Raw genomic sequence first — 24,808 nt, forward strand, 5'->3', positions numbered from 1 at the left:
TAATCGAGGCTAGTGAAGATGTAGGTCTAAGGATAAGTGAAGACAAAACTAAATACCTGGTTACTACTTGAATGCCAACAGCAGTAGATCAGGCAATGTTAATAGTTGGAGACATGCAGTTTGAAAAAGTGAACACATTTAAGTAACTAGGCGTGGACATCACTTCGAGAAATAAGATTGAATCCGAACTGAAGAAGAGATTACGGGCGGTTCAAATGGCTCTGAGCACTATGCGACTTAAATTCTAAGGTCATCAGTCGCCTAGAACTAATTAAACCTAACTAACCTAAGGACATTGCACAATCCATGCCCGAGGCAGGATTCGAACCTGCGACCGTAGCGGTCGCTCGGTTCCAGACTGCAGCGCCCAGAACCGCACGGCCACTCCGGCCGGCATTTCGGGTGGGAAATGCGTGCTACTTCTCACTGAATAGATTACTTTCATCACGGATATTGTCTAGGAATTTAAAGATTAGAATATACAAAACTATTATTCTACCAGTTATGTTGTTTGGGTGTGAGACTTGGTCTCTCACTGCGCAAAATGAAAAGCCGTTACGAGTATTTGAAAATAAAATTTTGAGGAAAATTTTCGGAGCAAAAAGGGATGACATTAGCGGAGGGTGGCAAAAACAGCATAACGAAGAGGTTCACGAACTCTATTCAAGCCCTGACGTAATCAGTATTATTAAATCACGTAGGCTGCGATGGGTGGGCCACGTAGCTCGAATGGATGAGGGCAGGGCAGCGCAAAGAGTACTGGTAGGGCACCTAGAGGGAAAACGTCCTGTGGGGAGACCGAGGCGTAGATGGAAGGACAATGTGAAGACTGATTTGAGGAGCCTAGGTATTGAAAGTGAATGGAAGGAAATAGCCCAAGACAGGGCCAGATGGCGAAATTACGTTGCTGCGGTAATGGACTCTCGAGTCCGGTATGACCAGTGAGAGTGTGTGTGAGATAGCGTTACGGAGATGTTTAGCAAACTGAAGTGGCAGACTCTGCAAGAGAGGCGCTCTGCATCGCGGTGTAGCTTGCTGTCCAGGTTTCGAGAGGGTGCGTTTCTGGATGAGGTATCGAATATATTGCTTCCCCCATCTTATACTTTCCGAGGAGATCACGAATGTAAAATTAGAGATATTCGAGCGCGCACGGAGGCTTTCCGGCAGCCGTTTTTCCCGCGAACCATACACGACTGGAACAGGAAAGAGAGGTAATGACAGTGGCACGTAAGGTGCCCTCCGCCACACACCGTTGGGTGGCTTGCGCAGTAAAAATGTAAATGTAGATGAATGAACGTGGGATAACTGAACCGGTGATTCTGGCAGGGTTAGGGAAGTGAACAGGAAAACAAGCTTTGACAATGGCAGGAATGGTTACAAAATTGGTGATGACAAGACTGTTTGTTAGAACGAGGAAGGAGAAGAAACGGGGACATCATACAACTTATAAGGAAGAATACGATGATTCCAAATTTATATAGAAATTTCGTACTACTACTTTTCGATCTCATGCTTAAGAAAAAAATTTTTGCTTGTAGTAGGCTTAATAGGCCTTTGATATTGATACTTCGTGAATTATATTCTGTTGTCTTATTTATGTAAATGAAGAAGATAAGTATGACCATTTGTGCCAAAACAGTCTCACTTTTTTGGCGTGTGTTACAACTACTGTAATATTAGAAAGTGACAAAACAGATGTAATCAAATCGAGAAACCACACCAGTCTTGGATACTATTCGTCTTAGCAATTTTTTCAGCATTACACAACGACATTTTGTTTTTTCATGTAGCTAAACGTTTGACAAACTTAATTGAGGTAATAGATTCTTTCGCAGAAAGAAAAGCAAGCCGTGTAAAGCTGTAGGAAGATGAGAGAAAAAAATGCTGGGACCTAAAGACTGTCGCAAATAATCCCACCCAGCATTAAATGTGAGTTTTTTTGAGGTGGTAGGATGTCAAACCGGCCGACTGGTAGCAGGAGAGGCAGCACAGGATTTTATTTCCCACTGTTCTGAATATACGTATGATGGCTTCCATTACAAAATACACACGTGTGAATTCCACAGAGCGAAATAAAATTAAGTGCGATAGAAGAATGCTGGGTGAAGAGACGTAACTCTGCACTTCGGCACACTTAAGACCAAATAACATGTCTTGGATTTCCTCGGGCAGATATGATTTATATATCAAACGCTTCAGAAAGATGTGCGCTAAAAAATGAACATTTTTTCGATTTTTCAAAAGTTTTTGATGTCGTGTCTCACGTACTTTGGGGGGGAGGGGGGGGGGGGGGAGGACGACAACACTATCAGGTTTTCGTCCCGGTTCGGAAAAGTGAATCCGGCTGTGGGCTGCATAATGATGTGGGCTGTATTTACATGGAAGCGACAGGGTCCTCTGGTTCAACTGAACCGATCATTGACTGGAAATGGTTATGTTCAAGCTACTTGCAGACCACTTGCAGCCCTCATGAACTTCACGTTCCCAAACGATGATGAAATTTTCGCCAGGCCCCAATTTTTCGTGGTTGGTTTGAAGAACAGTCTGGAAAATTCGAGAGAACGATTTGGCCACCCAGATCGGCCGACATGAATCCTATCCAACATTTATGGGACATAACCGAGAGGTCAGTTTGTGCACAAACTCCTGCACCGGCAACACTTTCGTAATTACGCACGGCTGTAGAGACAGCATTTCTCATTATCTCTGTAGCGGATTTCCAACGACTTGTTGAGGTCATGCCACGCCGGGTCAATGCAGTACGCCGGGCGAAAGGAGGCCCGACATGATATTAGGATGTATCCCTTGACTTTTGTCACCTCAGTGCACAAAAGCAAGCAGTTTATATGTGGTTAGAGAGAGAAGATTTTTATTTAACTACTAAAACATGAATACAACTTACATTTTATGTTTGCATGCAGTATTATTTTTCTGCAATGCTTTTGACGGACTATGAACGCAAGCTGTAATGACCAAAAGATATTTTTATGTGATTTAATTACAATTCACAGTTTTCGGAATTTTTCCATTACGTCTGCACTATTGGCCATTAAAATTGCTACACCAAGAAGAAATGCAGATGATAAACAAGTATTCATTGGACAAATATATTATACTACAACTGACATGTGATTACATCTGCACGCAATTTGGGTGCATAGATCCTGAGAAATCAGTACCCAGAACAACCATCTATGGCCGTATAACGGCCTTGATACCCCTGGGCATTGAGTAAAACAGAGCTTGGATGGCGTGTGCAGGTACAGCTGCCCATGCAACTTCAACATGATACAACAGTTCATCAAGAGTAGTGACTGGCGTATTGTGACGAGCCAGTTTCTCGGCCACCATTGACCAACGTTTTCAGTTGGGGAGAGCTCTGGAGAATGTGCTGGCCAGGGCAGCAGTCGAACATTTTCTGTATCCAGAAAGGCCCGTACAGGATCTGCAACATGCGGTCGTGCATTACCCTGCTGAAATGTAGAGTTTCGCAGGGATCGAATGAAGGGTAGAGCCACGGGTCGTAACACATCTGAAATGTAACGTCCACTGTTCAAAGTGCCGTCAATGCGAACAAGAGGTGACCGAGACGTGTAACCAATGGCACCCCTTACCATCACGTCGGGTGATACGCCAGTATGGCGATGACGAATACACACTTCCAATGTGCATTCACCGTGATGTCGCCAAACACGGATGCGACCATCATGATGCTGTAAACAAAACCTGGATTCATCCGAAAAAATGGCGTTTTGCCGTTCGTGCACCCAGGTTCGTCGTTGAGTACACCATCGCAGGCGCTCCTGTCTGTGACGCAGCGTCAAGGGTAACCGCAGCCATTGTCTCTGAGCTGATAGTCCATGCTGCTGCAAACGTCGTCGAACTGTTCGTGCAGATGGTTGTTGTCTTGCAAACGTCCCCGCTGTTGACTCAGGGATCGAGACGTGGGTGCACGATCCGTTACAGCCATGCGGATAAGATGCCTGTCATCTCGACTGCTAGTGATACGAGGCCGTTGGGATCCAGCACGGCGTTCCGTATTACCTTCCTTAATCCACCGATTCCATATTCTGCTAACAGTCATTGGATCTCGACCAACGTGAGCAGCAATGTCGCGATACGATAAATCGCAATCGCGATAGGATACAATCCGACCTTTATAAAAGTCGGAAACGCGATGGTACGCGTTTCTCCTCCTTACACGAGGCATCACAACGGCGTTTCACCAGGCAACGCTGGTCAACTACTATTTGTGTATGAGAAATCGGTTGGAAACTTTCCTCATGTCAGCACGTTGTAGGTGTCGCCACGGGCGCCAACTTTGTGTGAATGCTATGAAAAGCTAATCATTTGCATATCACAGCATCTTCTTCCTGTCGGTTAAATTTCGCGTCTGTAGCACGTCATCTTCGTGGTGTAGCAATTATAATGACCAGTAGTGTATTATGAAAACGTCATGAATTTACGTCAGCGGAAAGTACACTACAAGTTTTTATGGGTGTGTTTGCGAGTATCAATATGAGACACAAATTGCCGTATCTTTTAATTGCACTGGCTTAGAACCTTAAAGCTTTTACACTATTGCGGAACGATAGTCCTTACTACCTGACATAAATTTTAATTTGATACGTCTACCCATTCCTGAGAAAAAGAGGTCGTAACAGGCAGTCGCGTAACAATTGACAAAAAAATTGCATGATATAATTACAAATTAACGATTTTAGAATTTTCCCTTTCCTTGTTCTGTGAAACCTTGCTTCGTGTCAAATGTCATGAGGAACAACGTCAAGAGGAAGTACGCTATAGGTTTTGTTGAGTGAGTTTGCGAGTATCAAGATATATGACATACATAGCCGTATCTTTCGATTGCACTAAGTTATGTTAGAAAGAGGAAGCCGTCTGGTAGAATTTTGCACAGAGCATAACTTAATCCTAGCTAACACTTGGTTCAAGAATCATAAAAGAAGGTTGTATACATGGAAGAGTCCCGGAGATACTAAAAGGTATCAGATAGATTACATAATGGTAAGACAGAAAATTAGGAACCAAGTATTAAATTGTAAGACATTTCCAGGGGCAGATGTGGACTCTGACCACAATCTATTGATTATGAACTGTAGATTAAAACTGAAGAAACTGCAAAAAGGTGGGAATTTAAGGAGATGGGACCTGGATAAACTGACTAAACCAGAGGTTGTACATAGTTTCAGGGAGAGCATAAGGGAACAATTGACAGCAATGGGGGAAAGAAGTACAGTAGAAGAAGAATGGGTAGCTCTGAGGGATGAAGTAGTGAAGGCAGCAGAGGATCAAGTAGGTAAAAAGACGAGTGCTAGTAGAACACCTTGGGTAACAGAAGAAATATTGAATTTAATTGATGAAAGGAGAAAATTCAAAAATGCAGTAAATGAAGCCGGCAAAAAGGAGTACAAACGTCTCAAACATGAGATCGCCAGGAAGTGCAAAATAGAAAAGCAGGCATGGCTAGAGGACAAATGTAAGGATGTAGAGGCCTATCTCACTAGGGGTAAGATAGATACTGCCTACAGGAAAATAAAGAGACCTTTGGAGAAAGGAGAACCACTTGCATGAATATCAAGAGCTCAGATGGAAACCCAGTTCTAAGCAAAGAAGAGAAAGCGGAAAGGTGGAAGGAGTATATAGAGGATCTATACAAGGGCTATGTACTTGAGGACAATATTATGGAAATGGAAGAGAATGTAGATGAAGATGAAATGGGGGATACGATAATGCGTGATGAGTTTGACAGAGCACTGGAAGAACTAAGTCGAAACAAGGCCCTGGGAGTAGACAACATTCCATTAGAACTACTGACGGAATTGGGAGAGCCAGTCCTGACAAAACTCTACCATCTGGTCAGCAAAATGTATGAGACAGGCGAAATACCCTCAGACTTCAAGAAGAATATAATAATTCCAATCCCAAAGAAAGTAGGTGTTGACAGATGTGAAAATTACCGAACTATCGGTTTAATAAGCCACAGCTTCAAAATACTAATACGAACTCTTTACAGACGAATGGAAAAACTGGTAGAAGCCGACCTCGGGGAAGATCAGTTTGGATTCCGTAGAAATATTGGAACACGTGAGGCAATACTGACCTTACGACTTATCTTAGAAGAAAGATTAAGGAAAGGCAAACCTACGTTTCTAGCATTTGTAGACTTAGAGAAAGCTTTTGACAATGTTGACTGGAGTAATCTCTTTCAAATTCTAAAGGTGGCAGGGGTAAAATACAGGGAGCGAAAGGCTATTTACAATTTGTGCAGAAACCAGATGGCAGTTGTAATTATCGAGGGGCATGAAAGGGAAGCAGTGGTTGGGGAAGGGAGAGAGACAGGGTTGTAGCCTCTCCCCAATGTTATTCAATCTGTATATTGAGCAAGCAGTAAAGGAAACAAAAGAAAAATTCGGAGTAGGTATTAAAATCCATGGAGAAGAAATAAAAACTTTAAGGTTCGCCGATGACATTGTAATTCTGTCAGAGACAGCAGAGGACTTGGAAGAGCAGTTGAACGGAATGGACAGTGTCTTGAAAAGAGGATATAAGATGAACATCAACAAAAGCAAAACGAGGGTCATGGAATGTAGTCGAATTTAGTCGGGCGATGCTGAGGGAATTAGATTAGGAAATGAGACACTTAAAGTAGTAAAGGAGTTTTCCTATTTGGGGAGCAAAATAACTGATGATGGTCGAAGTAGAGAAGATATAAAATGTAGACTGGCAATGGCAAGGAAAGCGTTTCTGAAGAAGAGAAATTTGTTAACATCGAGTATAGATTTAAGTGTCAGGAAGTCGTTTCTGAAAGTATTTGTATGGAGTGTAGCCATGTATGGAAGTGAAACATGGACGATAAATTGTTCGGACAAGAAGAGAATAGAAGCTTTCGAAATGTGGTGCTACAGAAGAATGCTGAAGTTTAGATGGGTAGATCACATAACTAATGAGGAGGTGTTGAATAGAATTGGGGAGAAGAGGAGTTTGTGGCACAACTTGACTAGAAGAAGGGACCGCTTGGTAGAACATGTTCTGAGGCATCAAGTGATCACAAATTTAGCATTGGAGGGCAGCGTGGAGGGTAAAAATCGTAGATGGAGACCAAGAGATGAATACACTAAGCAGATTCAGAAGGATGTAGGTTGCAGTAGGTACGGGGAGATGAAGTAACTTGCAAAGGATAGGGTAACATGGAGAGCTGCATCAAACCAGTCTCAGGACTGAAGACCACAACAACAACAAGTTATGTTAAATTTGTTACCCCTGCAGGGGACCGTAGACCTTTGTTTGTGGGATACAGCTGAACTTGATAGGCCTACTGGTTGGTGAGAGAAAGTGTTCTCAAAAGTCAGACTAACACCCAACGGATAACGAAGTGACCTTATAATGGCTCTGCTTTTACCGATTGAGATACCTGACATAAGAAGGGTGTGCAGAACGTATCGAAACTCGTACGACCTTGTTACATACTTTGGGATACTCCTACTTCACCAAGTTCCAGAAAAGAACTTCGATTTCAATTGCCCTTCTCCTTCAGTGGCAAGTATTGATTGAATTTCCGTACTGAAAGGATATTTTATCCAGCTGTATTGATCAACGTCTTCTGGAACGTGGTACAGAAAGTAATCACCGAGATCAGTTAAAGACTCCACAAACACAGACTGAAATTCTTCTCTTAGCTGAAAGTATTTATCTTCTAAAACCGTGTGAAGAGTAGGTAAAACGGAGTGTATATGTTTACCACCCAACTTTTATATTTCTATCATCCAACTTTTTCGTTCACAACAGTAAATGGCCATCTAACACGCTGCCTTAGTAACAGTACTTACTCCTCGGTCCGCTGGGTATCGTTACTAGCGCACACCACACGTTGTTCCCGTACTCAGAAAGCAAGTAAACCAAATTAAATTGTTATTTTTATGAAGCCGCCGCGAACCCCTTCTGTAAACCGCAACACTCCCAGGAGCAATGACGCACAGTTTGGAAACCCCTGATTTAGTTGTTGAATAACCGTCACCGCTGCTTATAAGGTCTTCATTTTACTTCACGATCTTTTTCGGCTTTTATATTAAAGGCATTTTCTTATGGAATATCAAACTGACATTGTAATCAAGATTGTACGTGACGACAGAAGCCGCATTTACGTAACAGGAATGTAGAGATTTCGACTTGAAAACTTTTAAACTTTTCATATGTACAGTATAAGTACAGAAGAAAGGCAATATATAGATTACATTGTGCTGTGGTGAAGCAAAGTCAAATGATTATGAGAGTAAAATCGAGAAGGTTGAAAAGTGATGTGCTTAATAATATCGTAGGGAAAATAAGCGTCTCGTGGTCACAAAACTGTAGATTTTTGATACGTTAAAAGTATTGGCACGCTTTAGGAATAAAATAAATTTTATTTTGACTTGTTATACGGGTATATATGCAAACTTTAAAGTTGTATCATCTCTTAAAACCAACATTCCTGATATGTAAAGTATTTAAATATTCATTATGCACTGTAGCCCCTAAGAAACTGGTACAGCATGCGTATTCATATACAGAGATAGGTAAACAGGCAGAATACGGTGCTATGGTCGCCAACGCCTATGCAAAACAAGTGTCTGGCGCAGTTGTTACATCGGTTACTGCTTCTACAATTGCAGATTATCAAGATTTAAGTGAGTTTGAACGTGGTGTTATAGTCGGCGCACAAGCGATGGGACTCAGTATCTCCGAGGTAGCGATGAAGTGTGGATTTTCCCGTACGACCGTTTCACGAGTGTACCGTGAATATCAGGAATCCGGTAAAACATCAAATCTCCGACATCGCTGCGGCCGGAAAAAGATTCTTAAAGGACGGGACCAACGACGACTGAAGAGAATCGTTCAACGTGATAGAAATGTAACCTTTCCGCAAATTGCTGCAGATTTCAATGCTGGGCCATCAAAAAGTGTCAGCATGCGAACCATTCAATGAAACGTCATCAATACGGGCTTTCGGAGCCGAAGGCCGCTCGTCTATCCTTGATGACTGCAAGACTCGAAGCTTTACGCCTCGCCAGGGCGCGTCTACACCGACATTGGACTGTTGATGACTGGAAACATGTTGCCTAGTTTGATTGTTGGATACTTGTTGCATGATTGCACGAGTCTCGTTTCATATTGTATGGAGCGGATGGACGTGAACGGGTATGCAGAAAACATCATGAAATCATGGATCCTGCAAGTCAGCAGGGGACTGTTCATACTGGTGGAGGCTCTGTAATGGAGTAGGTCGTGTGTAGTTGGAGTGATATGGAATCCCTGATACATCTAAATACGACTCTTGACAGGTAACACGTACGTAAGCATCCTGTCTGATCACTTGCATCCATTCATGTCCATTGTGCATTCCGAAGGATTTGGGCGTTTCCAGCAGGACAATGCGACACTCCACACGTCCAGAATTGCTACCGAGCGGTTCCAGGAACACTCTTCTGAGTTTAAACGTTTCCGCTGACCACCAAACTCTCCAGACATGAACATTATTGAGCATATCTGGGATGCCTTGCTACATGCTGTTCAGAAGAGATCTCCACCGCTTCGTAGTCTCAAGGATTTATGGACAGACCTGCAGGGTTCATGGTGTCAGTTCCCTCCAGCATTACTTCATACATTAATCCCGTCCATGCCACGTCCTGTTGCGGTACTTCTGTGTGCTTGCGGGGCCCCTATACGATATTAGGTAGGTGTACCAGTTTCTTTGGCTCTTCAGTTTATTATTAGTACGAAGTTTATTTGCATTTACAATGCCATTGGCAGACTCTACCAGAAAATGGCATGGGTACATCTGTAAACTTAAAAGATACATCATCTCGTAAAACCTACATTCCTGTTATGTAAAATATTCGCTATATCATTAGTACAAAGTTTATTTTCATTTACAATGCCATTTTCAGACTCTACTAGAAAACGGCTTCAATACAGAAGACCAAACCAGTTGTGGAGTCAGATAAAGAAGTTTTCAGGAAAGAGAACCGTTATTTCACAACTCAGTACATAGTTGCGGAACAGTAGCACTCTGTAAACAAGGAAGAAACTAAAAATAGAACTGCTCAGGTAACAAACGAAACAGACTCGCTTTAGATTGTGTGGCGTTTACAGACGATGTAGCCTTCCTAGTGGGCTCAGCGGAATCAGCACTGCATTAATCCAGTTCTCTAAGTCTCCAAGTTATCTGATTGTCACGATAGGTGTTACTAGAAAGGACACAATACTTCACTAGCGTAAGGTAACAACAAGAAAGGTAGTTAAGTTCAAAATCTCGCTGGAATGTCTGGAACCGAATCTCTCGGAACTGTTAGCTAAACATAGCGTTTCAGTTGACCAGAAAGGTATACAGTAAGAAACGTCCGTCAACGACAACAAGAGTAGGTACTACTGTATAGTCATCTGCGTCAAAGCCTTTTATGCCTTTTAATAATGAAGTGCTCGGAGATAAGATGGAAGCAACGAGACAAGCATACTGAGGATACTGCCACCATAAAATGAGCATAATGGTTAGAAACAACATCTCTTCCAGGAGCTCTACAATGTCCTTAGAAAAAAGATTACTATTCATAAAAATAGGCGTTCTACAGATATGTCTCGAGGATGATCCAGCACACGTTGTAGGCTACTGTAGAAACATAGGCCAGGGAATCATTCTTCCAGTTCTCCCTCCTGTTGCTGGCGGTATCAGCGACCTGTTCCTGCAGCCCTTACCTCTCTCCTCACGACTCACAAATTATGCAATCCCATTCCATGTGCTATTTGTTACAAGAGGTCAACCGAGTTATCAAATTACCCTGCCAACAAACGTAGAGAGAAAATCAGAGGATAACGAAACTGGCCAAGCTGAATTGAATTTTGTACCCAGCTACCCGGCAAGAAGACAAGGCAAGAAGGTGCATACTGTCATTGCCACAGAGCGCATAATTGCTCATCAACGTTAGCTCCAAGTGACAAAGGCGAAACTGAACCCACTAAATGTTCCACTAGAATGAAGATATTTTGTAGACCATTTTATATCCAAAAGAATACATGTGAGGTAACTTTTATTTACAACATTTTTATGGCCTACTAGGTGGACGTTATTTGGTCTGATATGACAACTGTCTCTAGAAACTGGTGCCATGTATTAACAATCCCAGGACGAAAAGAATCCGCAGTGCCTTGAACGCATGAAAATAAATAGGCAAGCAAAGGAAGGCTTATGTGGCCATTCCACTTACGGTCATTCTGGATAATTACTCGTGAATTTTTACAGTGGATATCGTTTCCAGCTATAGCGTAGTTGTGCAGTAGTGGGTTACATTTCCTGTACATGCGCAATACGTTACGGAAAGAGGTCTTTACAAACGCCTTTATTACAAATTATTAAATTTTAAAACTACAATAGCTTTGTAATTTCCTGTCATACTTAAACTGTGTTCCGGACCGCGACTCGAATTCGGTGCCAGGAAGTTTCGTATCAGCGCACACTTCGCTGCATAGTGAAAATCTCATTCTTTAATCAACCCTCAAGCTGTGGCAAAGCCATGTGGCCGCAATATCCTTTCTTCCGGGTGCGCTAGTTCTGCAAGTTTTACAGGAGAGCTTCTTGACGTCTGGAAGGTAGGAGACGAGGCACTGGCGGAAGTAAAGCTGTGAGAAGGGATCGCGAGTCGTGCTCGGGTAGTTCAGTTGATAGAGCACTTCCCCACGAAAGGGAAAGGACCCGAGTTCGAGTCTCGGTCCGGCACACAGTTTTAATCTGCCAGGAAGTTTGTATCAGCGCACACTCCACTGCAGAGTGAAAATTTCATTCTGGATAAATGAGCATTGCTGCGACTATTACAGAGTTGAAAGATAGCTGTAACTTGAATATCAACTGAAAATGCAACGCAGAAAGAAATCTTTCTGTTCGAAACGCTGTGACTAATGGAGATGAAGGTTTCTGCGTTGTCTTTGCGTCTCAGATTAACAGCTCAGTAAAGGTGCTGTTTGTTCCTCTAATAACCGCAGTGGGTCTATTCGTAGTTCATGGAAGGCTCTCTCCTTTCTGGTTTCAAGTTACTTTAGTGGCAATACGGTGACAGCAGTATTAAGAGCGGACATCTACATCTACATCATTCTCTGCAAGCCACCTAACAGTGCGCGGTGTACACTACCTGATACTCCTTCCTCGTTCCACTTGCGAAGGTTGCGTGGGAATATTAATAGTCGGTAAGCCTTTGTATTATCTCTAATTTCTCGAATTTTCTCGTAGTAGTCAGTTCGGGAGATGTATGTGGGAAGAATTAATACGTTGCCCAACTCTTCCCAGAAAATGTTCTCTCGACATTTCTCATACACAACGCCTCTCTTCTAACGTCTGCCAGTGACGTTTGTTGAGCATCACCGTAACGCTCTCACGGCGACTAAACGATCACTCAACGGAACGCGCCACTGTTCGTTGGATCTGATGAACTACACTCAAGGATCTGTCGAACAAGCACCTTTTATGCCACTCCTTTCATGGATGAGTTACGTTTCCTTTAGATTCTTACTATGATCCTCAGTCTGGCATTCGTTATACCCACTATTTGCTTTATATAGTCCTTCCATTTAAGATCGCTCTGGATAGTTACTGCTAGATATTTTACGATAGATACTGTTTCCAGCAATAGTGTAGTTTCCTTTAGATTCTTACTAAGATTCTCAGTCTGGCATTCGTTATACCCACTATTTGCTTTGTATAGTCCTTCCATTTAAGATCGCTCTGGATAGTTACTGCTAGATATTTTACGATAGATACTGTTTCCAGCAATAGTGTAGTTGTGCAGTAGTGGATTTCTTTTCCCATGTATGCGCAATATGTTACATTTATTCACGTTCAGGATCAACTGCCAGAGCATGCGCCATTCATCAGTCCTCTATATGTCGTTCTGCAAATCGATACTGTCTTCTCGCGTTGCTGCTTTCCTATAGACGACCTTATCATCTGTGAACAGTCTTTAGGAGTTTCCGACGCTTTCTGCTAAATCATTCACATACACTGTAAACAGCAACGGTCCTCTCGCACTCCCTTGGGGTTCTCCGGAAATACCTTTACACCTATCGATTTTGCTCCGTTAAGAGCGACGTGTTGAGTTCTATCTGAAAAGAAGTCTTGAATCCAGTTTCAAATCTAGTCCAGTACTCGGTAAGCTCGTATTTTTTCACAGAACGACAGTGCGGGACGGTGTCAAATCCCTTCCTGGAGTCAAGGAACACATCAAACTGAGCGCCGTTTTCTGCAGCGCTATCTGTGGATCGTCAATGGACACAGATCAGCTGAAGCATCGACATTAAACGCTGTCACATAGGCAAATGGAACAAATCGGTTGGTTCCTTTTGAATTAGATGTGGTCTACGGGGCGCCTTAAGGGGATTATGGAAACACTATTTAGTTCGTGGACGGTACGTGAAAAAATTCGAAAAAAGCATTTTTCACCATTTTTTCGCCGTCGGCATCGGACATCTGAATAACTAACCGCAGAAAATTGCTAAAATTTCAACGGTATATTCACTAGGCATTTATCTAGAAGTGGAATCTTCCAGTTTTCAAAAATGTGTATTTGTTATCGAGAAACACCCCACAAAAAGATACCAAAAACGAACCGTGGATTCCAAAATGGTTATATTCAGCAAATGGCTCTAATTTTTACAGTATATTCCCAAGATCCCGATCTCAAACGAATTTGGAAATTTTATTGATATCTTTATCCGTTTCCGAGGTACAGAGACCCAAAGTTACACTACTTGTACACGTAAAACACGCATGCAAAATTCCATGTGAGGCGAAAACGTAGTTTATAAAGTGACGTAGCAAGGAGAAATAATCCAATATCCTGTAAAGTGTCTACTTTATCATCAGAAGAGTTCTGCGAACTCAATGTTGTAGTGCCGAAGCACATGCAAAATTTATGTGCAGGTAAAATCCGGTCTGACGTGTAAAAGTAGTTTTGCATTATTTCACTTTCACGTAAGTAAGCTATAAAAATTTTCCTGGACCATAAAGTTCTTTTCATATGAGTGATTTGCCCTGCCGCAGCAAGGAGAAGAAGGGAACCAGCGGGAAAATGCTCCTGTCGGAGCACAAACAAGGTGAATGTGCTTCTGTTTAATTAAAAGACTCCCATTGAAAAGTGGGATACCATCTACCTCATTCTGCTCTCGTCACCACCTATGAAAATTTTCCCAAACATTTTTGATGCCAACGTATTCACGCTTTTTTATGCTGAAAGAGAAGGAGACAATGGCAGTGGGAAAGAGACGGAAAATTTATAATTAATTAAAGATCATTGGTTGTGGTATAGAAAGACAAAAAGGGACAATGGCAGTGTGGTGAAACGAGAGGGACGCAATGGTAGTGCAACATAGTTGATAATGGCAGAACATTGGTAGCTAACGAGTGAAGGAGACAGTGGGAGTGGGAGCGGAGTAAAGAGCTGGGGAAAGTGGAAGCGGTTGAGAGAAAGAGAGATTATGAGAGGCAGAGTCTGTGTCAACTATAACAAAGAAGGGAGAGAGTGGTAGTGAGAAGAGATAGCAGCAGTGGAAATGAATGAATGATATAACTGTGAGAGAGACACGAGGAGGGCAGAGACAGTGAGATAAGGGGGAGGGGGGGAGGTGGTGTTGTACCACTCCATGAATTGCCGTTTTGTTTCCGATTCGAAGTGATGAACCCATGTTTCATAGCCTGTGACGATCTTCGATAGAAAAAATTGTCACGATCAACCCAGCAACGCGCAAGCAGTTATGGACAGACGGTCCTTCGTTACTTTTTATGTCTTTTGTTAGCCGGCTAGGAATCCAGCGGATACACACGTTTGATTACCCCAAATGGTGGACGAGTGGATCGGCACTACCAACAGAGAAGGGTGAGGCTAAGCAGCGAGTTCTTACGTTTTGGTCCGTCGATCACCTCCAATGAGAGTGTTCGCACGTTCCAACATTGCAAGAGTCACAGCTGTATGCGGCCTGCCGGAAAGCGACAGATCGGACATGTTCGCCCAACGAACTGCCAGGTATCCGTATAGCAAGCACCTATGAATATTTACAACGCTCTTGTTTCCCACCAAAAGAGACTCGATGATAGCTCCCCGTTTGGAATGCAGATTCGTTACAGACGCCATTTGAAGGGTACGTATAGCGCCGCCATCCATATGAACTTAATGAAACTACAGGGGCTGAAGCGGGAACATTCCACGACGCCCCACGACAAAGTCTGCATTTTTGTAACCAAAACCGCCCGAGAAAAAAGTGTTGCATTACTTGTTGAACGCCCCTCGTACACCACAGTTTTCCTCTAACAAAGCATTGCACAAATAAATCTAAAGTTGTCACGTACTGTGATCGTGAAGACAGTTATGTAGGTCGCATCATTCAGGTCTCTTGCAATCCAGTTGTAACGGAATGTATGTCGAAAAGGTACATACTACGTTATGAATTTGTAACTGGGGGAAACTGCAAGAATACGCAACTGTCCATCATGTACAGTCATTGACAAAAGAGAGTACATCAGTGATGTCGGTCATTAAGTGGTTAATACATTCACCTTCGAGCTGTGAAATGTATTTAGTCATAGAAAGTGCATTTTCAATTCCTCCAACGTCTATAATTGTTTCTGTTAGCTTTATGTGGGATATGAAATGTGGCCTTATCCGAAGAAATCAGTTGATCATTCATGGAACGTTAGAGAATAAACTCTAAGGAAGGAAGGGAGGAAGGTTAAGATTTAACCTCCCGTTGACACTGAAGTCTACCAGAGCTGGAGTACAGGCTCGGATTATTCCAAGGATTGGGAAGAAAAATCGGCGTGCCGTTGAAAAGGAACCATCCCAGCATCTGCCTAGAGCGATTTAGAGGAATCACGGGAAACCTAAAACTGAACGGTCGAACGCGTATTTGAACCTTCGTCTTCCCAATGAGAGTCCAGTGTACTAACCACAGCACCATCTCAGTTGGCCAGAGTAAGCTCGATAAATTACTTCAGACGAGCTATCACCCGCAAGAGTAGCTTTTTCAGTTTGAAGCTTGAGAGTTTGTGCGTCATCAAGAGGTGTGAACGTTTCGATCCTGATTCAGCGACATTACCTTCAGCGCCAGTCGTAATCGTTAGTAACAGGGTACAATTGCTCATTTACTTATGCTAATATAGATTATCCGTGGTTACCCTATTCAGGGAAATGTCATACTGATTTCTTAGCGAATTCCAAAGTCGAAATTTCCCCCATCTTACCCAATTTTGCCCTTGGCGACTCTGATAACTTAGTTGATGACGAATCTCCCACCAAAGACAAATAAGTCTCTCAGCACATATCGATACCAATCTTACAATGTATCGGTGCTTTCTTTATTATCTCTGCGCAATGACGATCTGCATTTAGTCCGCTCCTAATACTGCTGTCGTAATTCTGCCACTGAAATAACTTGAAATCACAATCAAGACAAGAGTTTATATCCCATAAAGCGAGATAGCATTCCACTAACTTTGAACAGACACACTGAAATTATTAGGGAAACACAGCTCCTTTAATAACCTGTACAATTTGTGACTGTGGGACCACGGCAAAAACCTTCTTCATCTCCACTAGTCACAGCGCCCCAAACGGAAAAATTTCTTTCCACATTGCATTTTCCGCTCATATACAAACAACGGCCGTTAGTACGCTTCAACTTGATGATGATCACAGCACTGCTCTCGGGCAACATGCAGTACTACGTCAGTTTGATGAAAAATGCGTCACGGCAACTTCGATAAAAGGGTACAGCCACCACCGTTAACAGTCAGAAATGTAATACCTGCTGTTCAGCCGGCCGCGGTGGTCTAGCGGTTCTAGGCGCGCAGTCCGGTACCGCGCGACTGCTACGGTCGCAGGTTCGAATCCTGCCTCGGGCATGGATGTGTGTGATGTCCTTAGGTTAGTTAGGTTTAAGTAGTTCTAAGTTCTAGGGGACTGATGACCACAGATGTTAAGTCCCATAGTGCTCAGAGCCATTTGAACCATTTGAACCTGCTGTTCAGACTAGGAGCTAAGCGAACCAGAGGTGATCGCCTTGTGTACTCACAAGGGAACCTCCCCATCGCACCCCCCTCAGATTTAGTTATAAGTTGGCACAGTGGATAGGCCTTGAAAAACTGAACACAGATCAATCGAGGAAACAGGAAGAAGTTGTGTGGAACTACGAAAAAAATAAGCAAAATATAAAAACTGAGTAGTCCGTGCGAAGATAGGCAACATCAAGGACAATCTAAGCTCAGGAGCGCCGTGGTACCGTGGTTAGCGTGAGCAACTGCGGAACGAGAGATCCTTGGTTCAAGTCTCCCCTCCAGCGGAAAGTTTTTCTTTATTTTGGCAAAGTTATGATCTGTCCATTCGTTCATTGACGTCTCTGTTCACTGTAATAAGTTTAGTGTCTGTGTTTTGCGACCGCACCGCGAAACCGTGCGATTAGTAGACGAAAGGACGTGCCTCTCCAATGGGAACCGAAAACATTTGATCGCAAGGTCATAGGTCAACCGATTCCTCCACAGGAAAACACGTCTGATATATTCTATACGACACTGGTGACGGCATGTGCGTTACATGACAGGAATATGTTGTCGATCCACCTGACTTGTACACTTGGCGAATGGGTAAAAACATTCTTCTACGTTGCCTGATTTAGGTTTCCTCGTGGATGTGATAATTACTCTCAAAAAGTGATGAAAACATAAGAGTTTGTCACATAAACTGCAACAAATGAATCCAACAGTTTGCAGTCGCTCACTTTCCCCTGTGCTCTGTCAAAACATATGTTTCAAATTTTTCCGTGTGTAGACCGTCAAATGCTGCCTATGTCCAAGCAAATCTGAACATGTCCTGGAATTGTGGAGAGCGAAGTTGATTATGTGTGAGTGCCTGAACTTTGATAATTGTCTGAAAATAAAAAATTAAACTTTTCGCTCGAAGGGGGACTTGAACCTAGAACCTCTCATTCCGCAGCTGCTCACGCTAACCACGGGACCACGGCGCTCCTGAGCTCACACTCTCCTTGATGTTGCTTATCTTGCACATGGACTACTCGGTTTGTATATTTTGCTTAATTTTTCATAGTTCCACACAACTTCTTCCTGTTTTCTCGATTGATCTGTGTTCAGTTTTTCAAGGCCTATCCACTGTGCCAACTTATAAATAAATCTGAGGGGGGTGCGATGGGGAGGTTCCCTTGTCAGTAGCCCTCAACACCATCACATCAGATGGTAGGCCCATGTGAGACGACGAATGTGTGTGTGTGTGTGTGTGTGTGTGTGTGTGTGTGTGTGTGTGTGTGATCAGACACTTCTATTAACATACTTTTTTCTTTTGTTGCAGGTGAGTCACAGCTCTGCTCTGTGTGTTGCTCGGTACCTCAACTTCTCCAAAAGGCACTTCTGTCCAGTGGCGGTAAGCTGTTTGTGGTTGGTTGGTTTAAAAGAGGAGGGGGGGGGGGGGACCAAACTGCTAGGTCATCAGTCCCTAGTTCGGATTAAAATAATTCCACACGGGTGGGAGTAAAATAATCGAGACATACAAAACACAGCTGGAAGAAAGTAAAAAACCACAAGAGTGACAGAAGGGCAATAAACACTAAAATGGACAAAATCGGACATGAAAACCACAGAGAGACGCAAGAAACATGTAGAAGAGATCAAAACAAGAGAGGACATTACCATGGCTGGCTGACCATGAGAATAAAAAGGAGAAGCCAGTCACCCTAAAAGCACTAGGGTGGAGGACGCAGAGCAAATGATAAAACCCACCCCCACGGATGAAACGTAAAACTAAAGCTGCTGTCGAGGCACTGTCGCCCAACACCGAAGGTAGGGTGCTGAGAAAGTTAAAAGTCCGCCGAAGAGCGACTAAGAGTGGGCAGTCCTGCAAGAGGCGGACGACCGTCATTTGTGAGCCACAGTGACATCGAGGTGGGTACTCGCGACGGAGGAGGTAGCCATGTGTTAGCCACGTATGGCCAATGCGGAGCCGTCAGAGAACCACAAAGTCCCTGCGAGAGGCCCGCATGGAGGACTTCCACACAAACGTAGTCTCCTTAAGGGCACGCGCTTTGTTGTGCGTACTGAGATTATGTCGTTCCCTTTCCCAAAGTTGAAAAACATAGCGGCGTAATAATGATCGCAGGCCAGTTACAGGGATGCCCATCTCCAGAAGCGGTTTCCGCGTAGCCTGTTTGGCCAGCCTGTCGGCAAGTTCGTTGCCTGGGATTCCGACGTGGCCTGAGGTCCACAAGAACACCACGGAACGACAGGACCATTCCAGGGCATACATGGTTTCCTGGATGGTCGCTACCAAAGAATGGCGGGGGTAGCACTCGTCGATAGCTTGTAGGCTGCTCAAGGAGTCAGTACAGAGAAGAAACGACTCCCCAGGGCGTAAGCGGATGTGCTCAAGAGCAAGAGAAATGGCCGCCAGCTCTGCAGTGAAAACACTGCAGCCATCTGGCAAGGAGTGCTGTTCAATACGACCTCCATGAACGTACGCAAAGCCTAAGTGACCGTCAGCCATCGACACGTCGGTGTAAACCATTTCATGGCCCTGATAAAGGTCGAGAATCGAGAGGAAGTGATAGCGGAGAGCCGCAGGGTTAACGGAGTCTTTAGGGCCATGCGAAAGTTCCAGAAGAATCTGCAGCCTAGGTTGCCACCACGGAGGTGTACGTGAATGGATATCGAGGAGAGGTGGTAACGGGAAGTACTCCAGACAGAAGGGACCGGATGCGAACAGAAAGCGTAAGCCCTGACCTGGGCCGCCGATGCGGGAAATGACCGCCATGGTTGGGAAAAGGAGATGGTAATTCGGATGCACAGAATTACGAACGTGTGCAACGTAACTGGCCAGCAGTTATGCGCGCCTAAGCTTCAATAGAGAGACTCCGGCCTCCATCAGGACACTGGTCACCGGACTCGTTCTAAAAGCTCCCGTCGCTAGGCGAACGCCACAGTGGTTCACTGGGTCGAGTAAACACCACGCTGAGGGCGTCGCCGATCCGTAAACCAGATTCCCCTAGTCAAGGCGGGATTGAACAAGGGCTCTGTAGAGCTGCGGCAGCGTAGAGCGATCTGCACCCCAGTTGGTGTTGCTTAGGCTGCGGAGGGCATTGAGGTGCTGCCAGCACTTCCGCTTAAGCTGACGAAGGTGAGGTAGTCAAGTCAATTGGGTGTTGAAAACCAGTCTTAAGAATCGTTGCGTGCCAGTCGCTTACTTACCGCTACGGTCGGAGGTTCGAATCCGGCCTCGGGCATGGATGTGTGTTTGTCCTTAGGTTAGTTAGGTTTAATTAGTTCTAAATTCTAGGCGACTGATGACCTCAGAAGTTAAGTCCCATAGTGCTCAGAGCCATTTTTTTTTGAACATTTAATAACAGTTAATATCTCATCAAAGAAGAGTAGTGTGGCATTGCACAAGTTAATACTTACAATATTCTAAGTGGGCTACTTATCTATAATCGAAACCTGTTTGTTGTTATGTCCCAAGATGTCATTAACCTGAATTCCAATGACAAAAAATAATTGCACATAGTTTCACTTGAAATCAGAGTCACGTTTGAGTGGCCTGTTGGTGGAAAAAATTCCTCTACACAAAATTCATGAGCATAACGGGAAAAAGCCCTAATAACTGATACTATGGAACGAACGCTCTTCCTTGCACTTCAAAGTGGTTTTCACTGTGTGGGTTTAGATGTGCATGTACAGACGTTCTTGAACAGCACCGATCAGCATTTCAGATATTATAACTTAAAACACAAGCCATAAACTGCGTCCACTTCGAGTAAAATATCAAACTAACTGACCGCGACCGCTAAGTCACATTGGGCGTGGAACGACGCCCTGCGTTTTTGTGCACATGTACGACAATTGTACAGCTGGTCACTGCGTATTTTCACGCGGCGCCGCATCGCGCTATGTTCGCAACAGTTCGCCGTGTTCGACGACGTGTAAGTACTTGCGCCGCTGTCTTGTGGGCAGGGATTAGCCCAAAGACTGACAAGGACTATACAGTGAGGTAGGATAATGTCACAGCTGTCACACCCTGCAGCCGTTCACCCTGGTAGGGCCTCGTTATCGAGTAATCGGCAGAAAAAAGCTCTACAACTTTCAAAAAGTAATGTTAAGCAAATTGGTCGTGTAGCGGTAATGGTTGAGGAACAGTCATCACGTGCAAAATGGAGTGGTTTCAAATCTTGTCAGCTTTTTTCAGAATTTTTAGTTTTTTCAATCTTTAACAAAACGATTTTGATCATTATGATTGTTCAAGTAAATAAATTTAATTTTTTAATTTCTATTGCATCCCATGTCGTTTTAATCACGGTTTCAACTTTTTCGATTTCTCTAATCATTTTTTTCCTGTCATTCTTTTCCCACCTATGATTTTAATTATTTTAATATATTAATTTTGCTATTTGGGGAGTAAAATAACTGACGATGGTCGAAGTAGAGAGCATATAAAATGTAGACTGGCAATGGCAAGGAAAGCGTTTCTGAAGAAGAGGGATTTGTTAACATCGAGTATAGATTTAAGTGTCAGGAAGTGGTTTCTGAAAGTATTTGTATGGATTGTAGCATTGTATGGAAGTGAAATGGGGACGATAAATAGTTTGGACAAGAAGAGAATAGAAGCTTTCGAAATGTGGTGCTACAGAAGAATGCTGAAGATTAGATTGGTACATCACATAACTAATGAGGAGGTATTGAATAGAATGGTCCACAGCTCGTTGTCGTGCGGTAGCGTTCTCGCTTCCCGCGCCCGGGTTCCCGGGTTCGATTCCCGGCGGGGTCAGGGATTTTCTCTGCCTCGTGATGACTTGGTGTTGTGTGATGTCCTTAGGTTAGTTAGGTTTAAGTAGTTCTAAGTTCTAGCGGACTGATGACCATAGATGTTAAGTCCCATAGTGCTCAGAGCCATTTGAACCATTTTTGAACCAATAGAATTGGGGAGAAGAGGAGTATATGGCGCAACTTGACTAGAAGACAGAATCGGTTGGTAGGACATGTTCTGAGGCATCAAAGGATCACCAATTTAGTATTGGAGGGCAGCTTGGAGGGGAAAAATCGTAGAGGGAGTCCAAGGGGTGAATACACTAAGCAGATTCAGAAGGATGTAGGTTGCAGTAGGTACTGGGAGATGAAGAAGCTTGCACAGGATAGAATAGCTTGAAGAGCTGCATCCAATCAGTCTCAGGACTGAAGGCCACAACAACAACACAATGTATTAATTTCGATTTAATTCTTCTGTTTTATTATCCTGCATTTTTTTCCATGTTATTGCATTCATTATTTCCATTCGTCATTTTGCCTGACTTTTGTTTTACTTATAATGCCTTCTTTCATTTGAATCTTCATCTGTGTTATTTTCCCATTGCGAAGTAAGAATTTATGTTTCAAATGTTTGTATAATGATTACCATCCAAAAAAATAAATAGTTTGTTACCAAGAATACGTTTTTGAGACCATTGCACAGATAAAATGGTTCAAATGGCTCTGAGCACTATGGGACTTAACTTCTGAGGTCATCAGTCCCCTAGAACTTAGAACTACTTAAACCTAACTAACCTAAGGATATACACACATCCATGCCCGAAGCAGGATTCGAACCTGCGATCGTAGCGGTCACGCGGTTCCAGACTGTAGCGCCTAGAACCGCTCGGCCACTCGGCCGCCTGCACAGATAACATAAATGGCTAATTTTGCCTATTGTTTTTTTAATCGATAGACAAGTATATTAAGTGTTTATATACTGTTGTAGATAAATAAAAATAATTCGAAGCGAACGCACAAAAATTCCTCGTGGCAAAAGAATAATAAGAAGAAAAAATAAGAGCAATTGAAAAAGTTCAAATTACGGTTAATATGATGTAACAAAGCAATAGAATTTAAAAAATTACATTTAAAGCTATTAACTGAATAAAAATAATCATCAAAGCCATTTCGATAAAGAATCAGAAATAAAAATTTTCTGAAACACGTAACAACATTCGATGGCCGAGCGGTTCTAGGCGCTTCAGTCCGGAACCGCGCTGCTGCTACGGTCACAGGTTCGAATCGTGCTTCGAGCATGGATGTGTGTGATGTCCTTAGGTTAGTTAGGTTTAAGTAGTTCTAAGTGTAGGGGACTCATGACCTCAGATGTTAAGTCCCATAGTGCTAGGAGCCATTTGAACAACATTCGAACCCACAATCTTTTGGCTGTGAGGACTGTACCCTACCCGTTACGCAACACAACCAACTGTGTAACATTACTCCACGCAAAATTCCGAATTTTTTTTTTTTTTTTTCGTTGATTACTCGTAAACCAGGGCCCACCAGGGTGAATGGCTGCGAGGTGTGGTACCTGGGACGCTAACCTACATTACCGCATACATGGTTTCAAAAAGTCGATGACGTTACTGGGGACCCCTCCTCGTAAGGGAAGAAAGACGGTAGCAGATAACAGCCGGTCAGAAAGACGTCTGTGGGCTGGCGGCGCCAGTCCTTCCAGGTGTTGCAGTTTCAGTAGCCTACATTGAAGCTATACGAAAAACTCGGTCTACCGTGTCCAGTGACAGCACGGCTGCCACTATGTGGTTTTCGCTGCCCAGCAAGCGCATGTTGTAGATCGCCCGGGTCTTAACGAATTCGCGGCCGAGTCGGCCCGCGGCCTGGAGCGACCACACTTTCACTGCTCTCAGCTGCCGCCGCCGCCGCCACAGCGAGTTGCACGCTGGCGAGCGACCGGTTGTCAGTCAGTGCGGCGCGAGGTGTGCGACGAAGCCACGCTGTGCGAACGCCTGCTTTCATTGGCTCGGCTCTCAGGTTGGTTCACCACTCATGTCCTAACAATTTGTTCCGTAAATTCCGTTCAGTTTGTTGTAGAATGAGCTATAATGGGCGATCAAAAAGTTACCGTTTGAGGGCGCTGTTGCAGCGTATGTGAAACGTCGTGCTACTCCATTGTGGGTATATCGAATGTTTCGCAATTCATGTTTACACTTTTGTGGAGGGGACTTGGTAGATCAGGTTTTACATGGGAACGCATGTCCGCATCCAACGATGTTACAGAGCGTCAGAGTTACTGGCGCCGGCGCCTGTGAATGTATACAGGGTGGTCCATTGATCGTGACCGGGCCAAATATCTCACGAAATAAGCGTCAACCGAAAAAACTAAAAAGAACGAAACTTCTCTACCTTGAATGGCGCTTTGGTTGGCCCGCTAGATGGCGCTGCCATAGGTTACACGGCTGTCAACTGCGTTTTTTTAATGGGAACCCACATTTTTTATTACATATTCGTGTAGTACGTAAAGAAATATGAATGTTTCAGCTGGACCACGTTTTTCGCTTTGTGACAGATGGAACTGTAATAGCCACAAACATATGGCTCACAATTTTAGACGAACAGTTGGTAACAGGTAGGTTTTTTAAATTAAATTCGTAGGTACGTTTGAACATTTTATTTCGGTTGTTCCAATGTGATACATGTGCCATAGTGAACGTATCATTTCTGAGAACGCATTCTGTTACAGCATGATTACCTGTAAATACCACATTAATGCAATAAATGTTCAAAATTATGTCCGTCTACCTCAGTGCATTTGGCAATACGTGTAACGACAGTCCTCTCAACAGCGAGTAGTTCGCCTTCCGTAATGTTCGCAAATGCGTTGACAATGCGCTGACGCATGTTGTCAGGCGTTGTCGGTGGATCACGATAGCAAATATCCTTCAACTATCCCCACAGAAAGAAATCCGGGGACGTCAGATC

The 24,808-nt window shown here is 43.6% G+C and overlaps 1 protein-coding gene across 2 annotated transcripts in view; it reads left to right on the forward strand.

Annotated features, from left to right (window-relative positions):
* Window positions 1-24,808, forward strand: part of LOC124612514 (proton-coupled amino acid transporter-like protein CG1139) — a 945,634-nt gene that overhangs the window by 630,274 nt on the left and 290,552 nt on the right. The window contains exon 3 of one of the 2 annotated variants that reach the window (XM_047140764.1): window positions 18,390-18,461. In XM_047140764.1, coding sequence (XP_046996720.1) covers window positions 18,390-18,461 — 72 coding nt within the window. Of the gene's footprint in view, window positions 1-18,389; window positions 18,462-23,781; window positions 23,861-24,808 lie in introns of those variants that run through there. The other variant, XM_047140766.1, reaches the window with a different exon arrangement.

Source organism: Schistocerca americana, chromosome 4 (assembly GCF_021461395.2).
Source record: "Schistocerca americana isolate TAMUIC-IGC-003095 chromosome 4, iqSchAmer2.1, whole genome shotgun sequence".
NCBI lineage: Eukaryota > Metazoa > Arthropoda > Insecta > Orthoptera > Acrididae > Schistocerca > Schistocerca americana.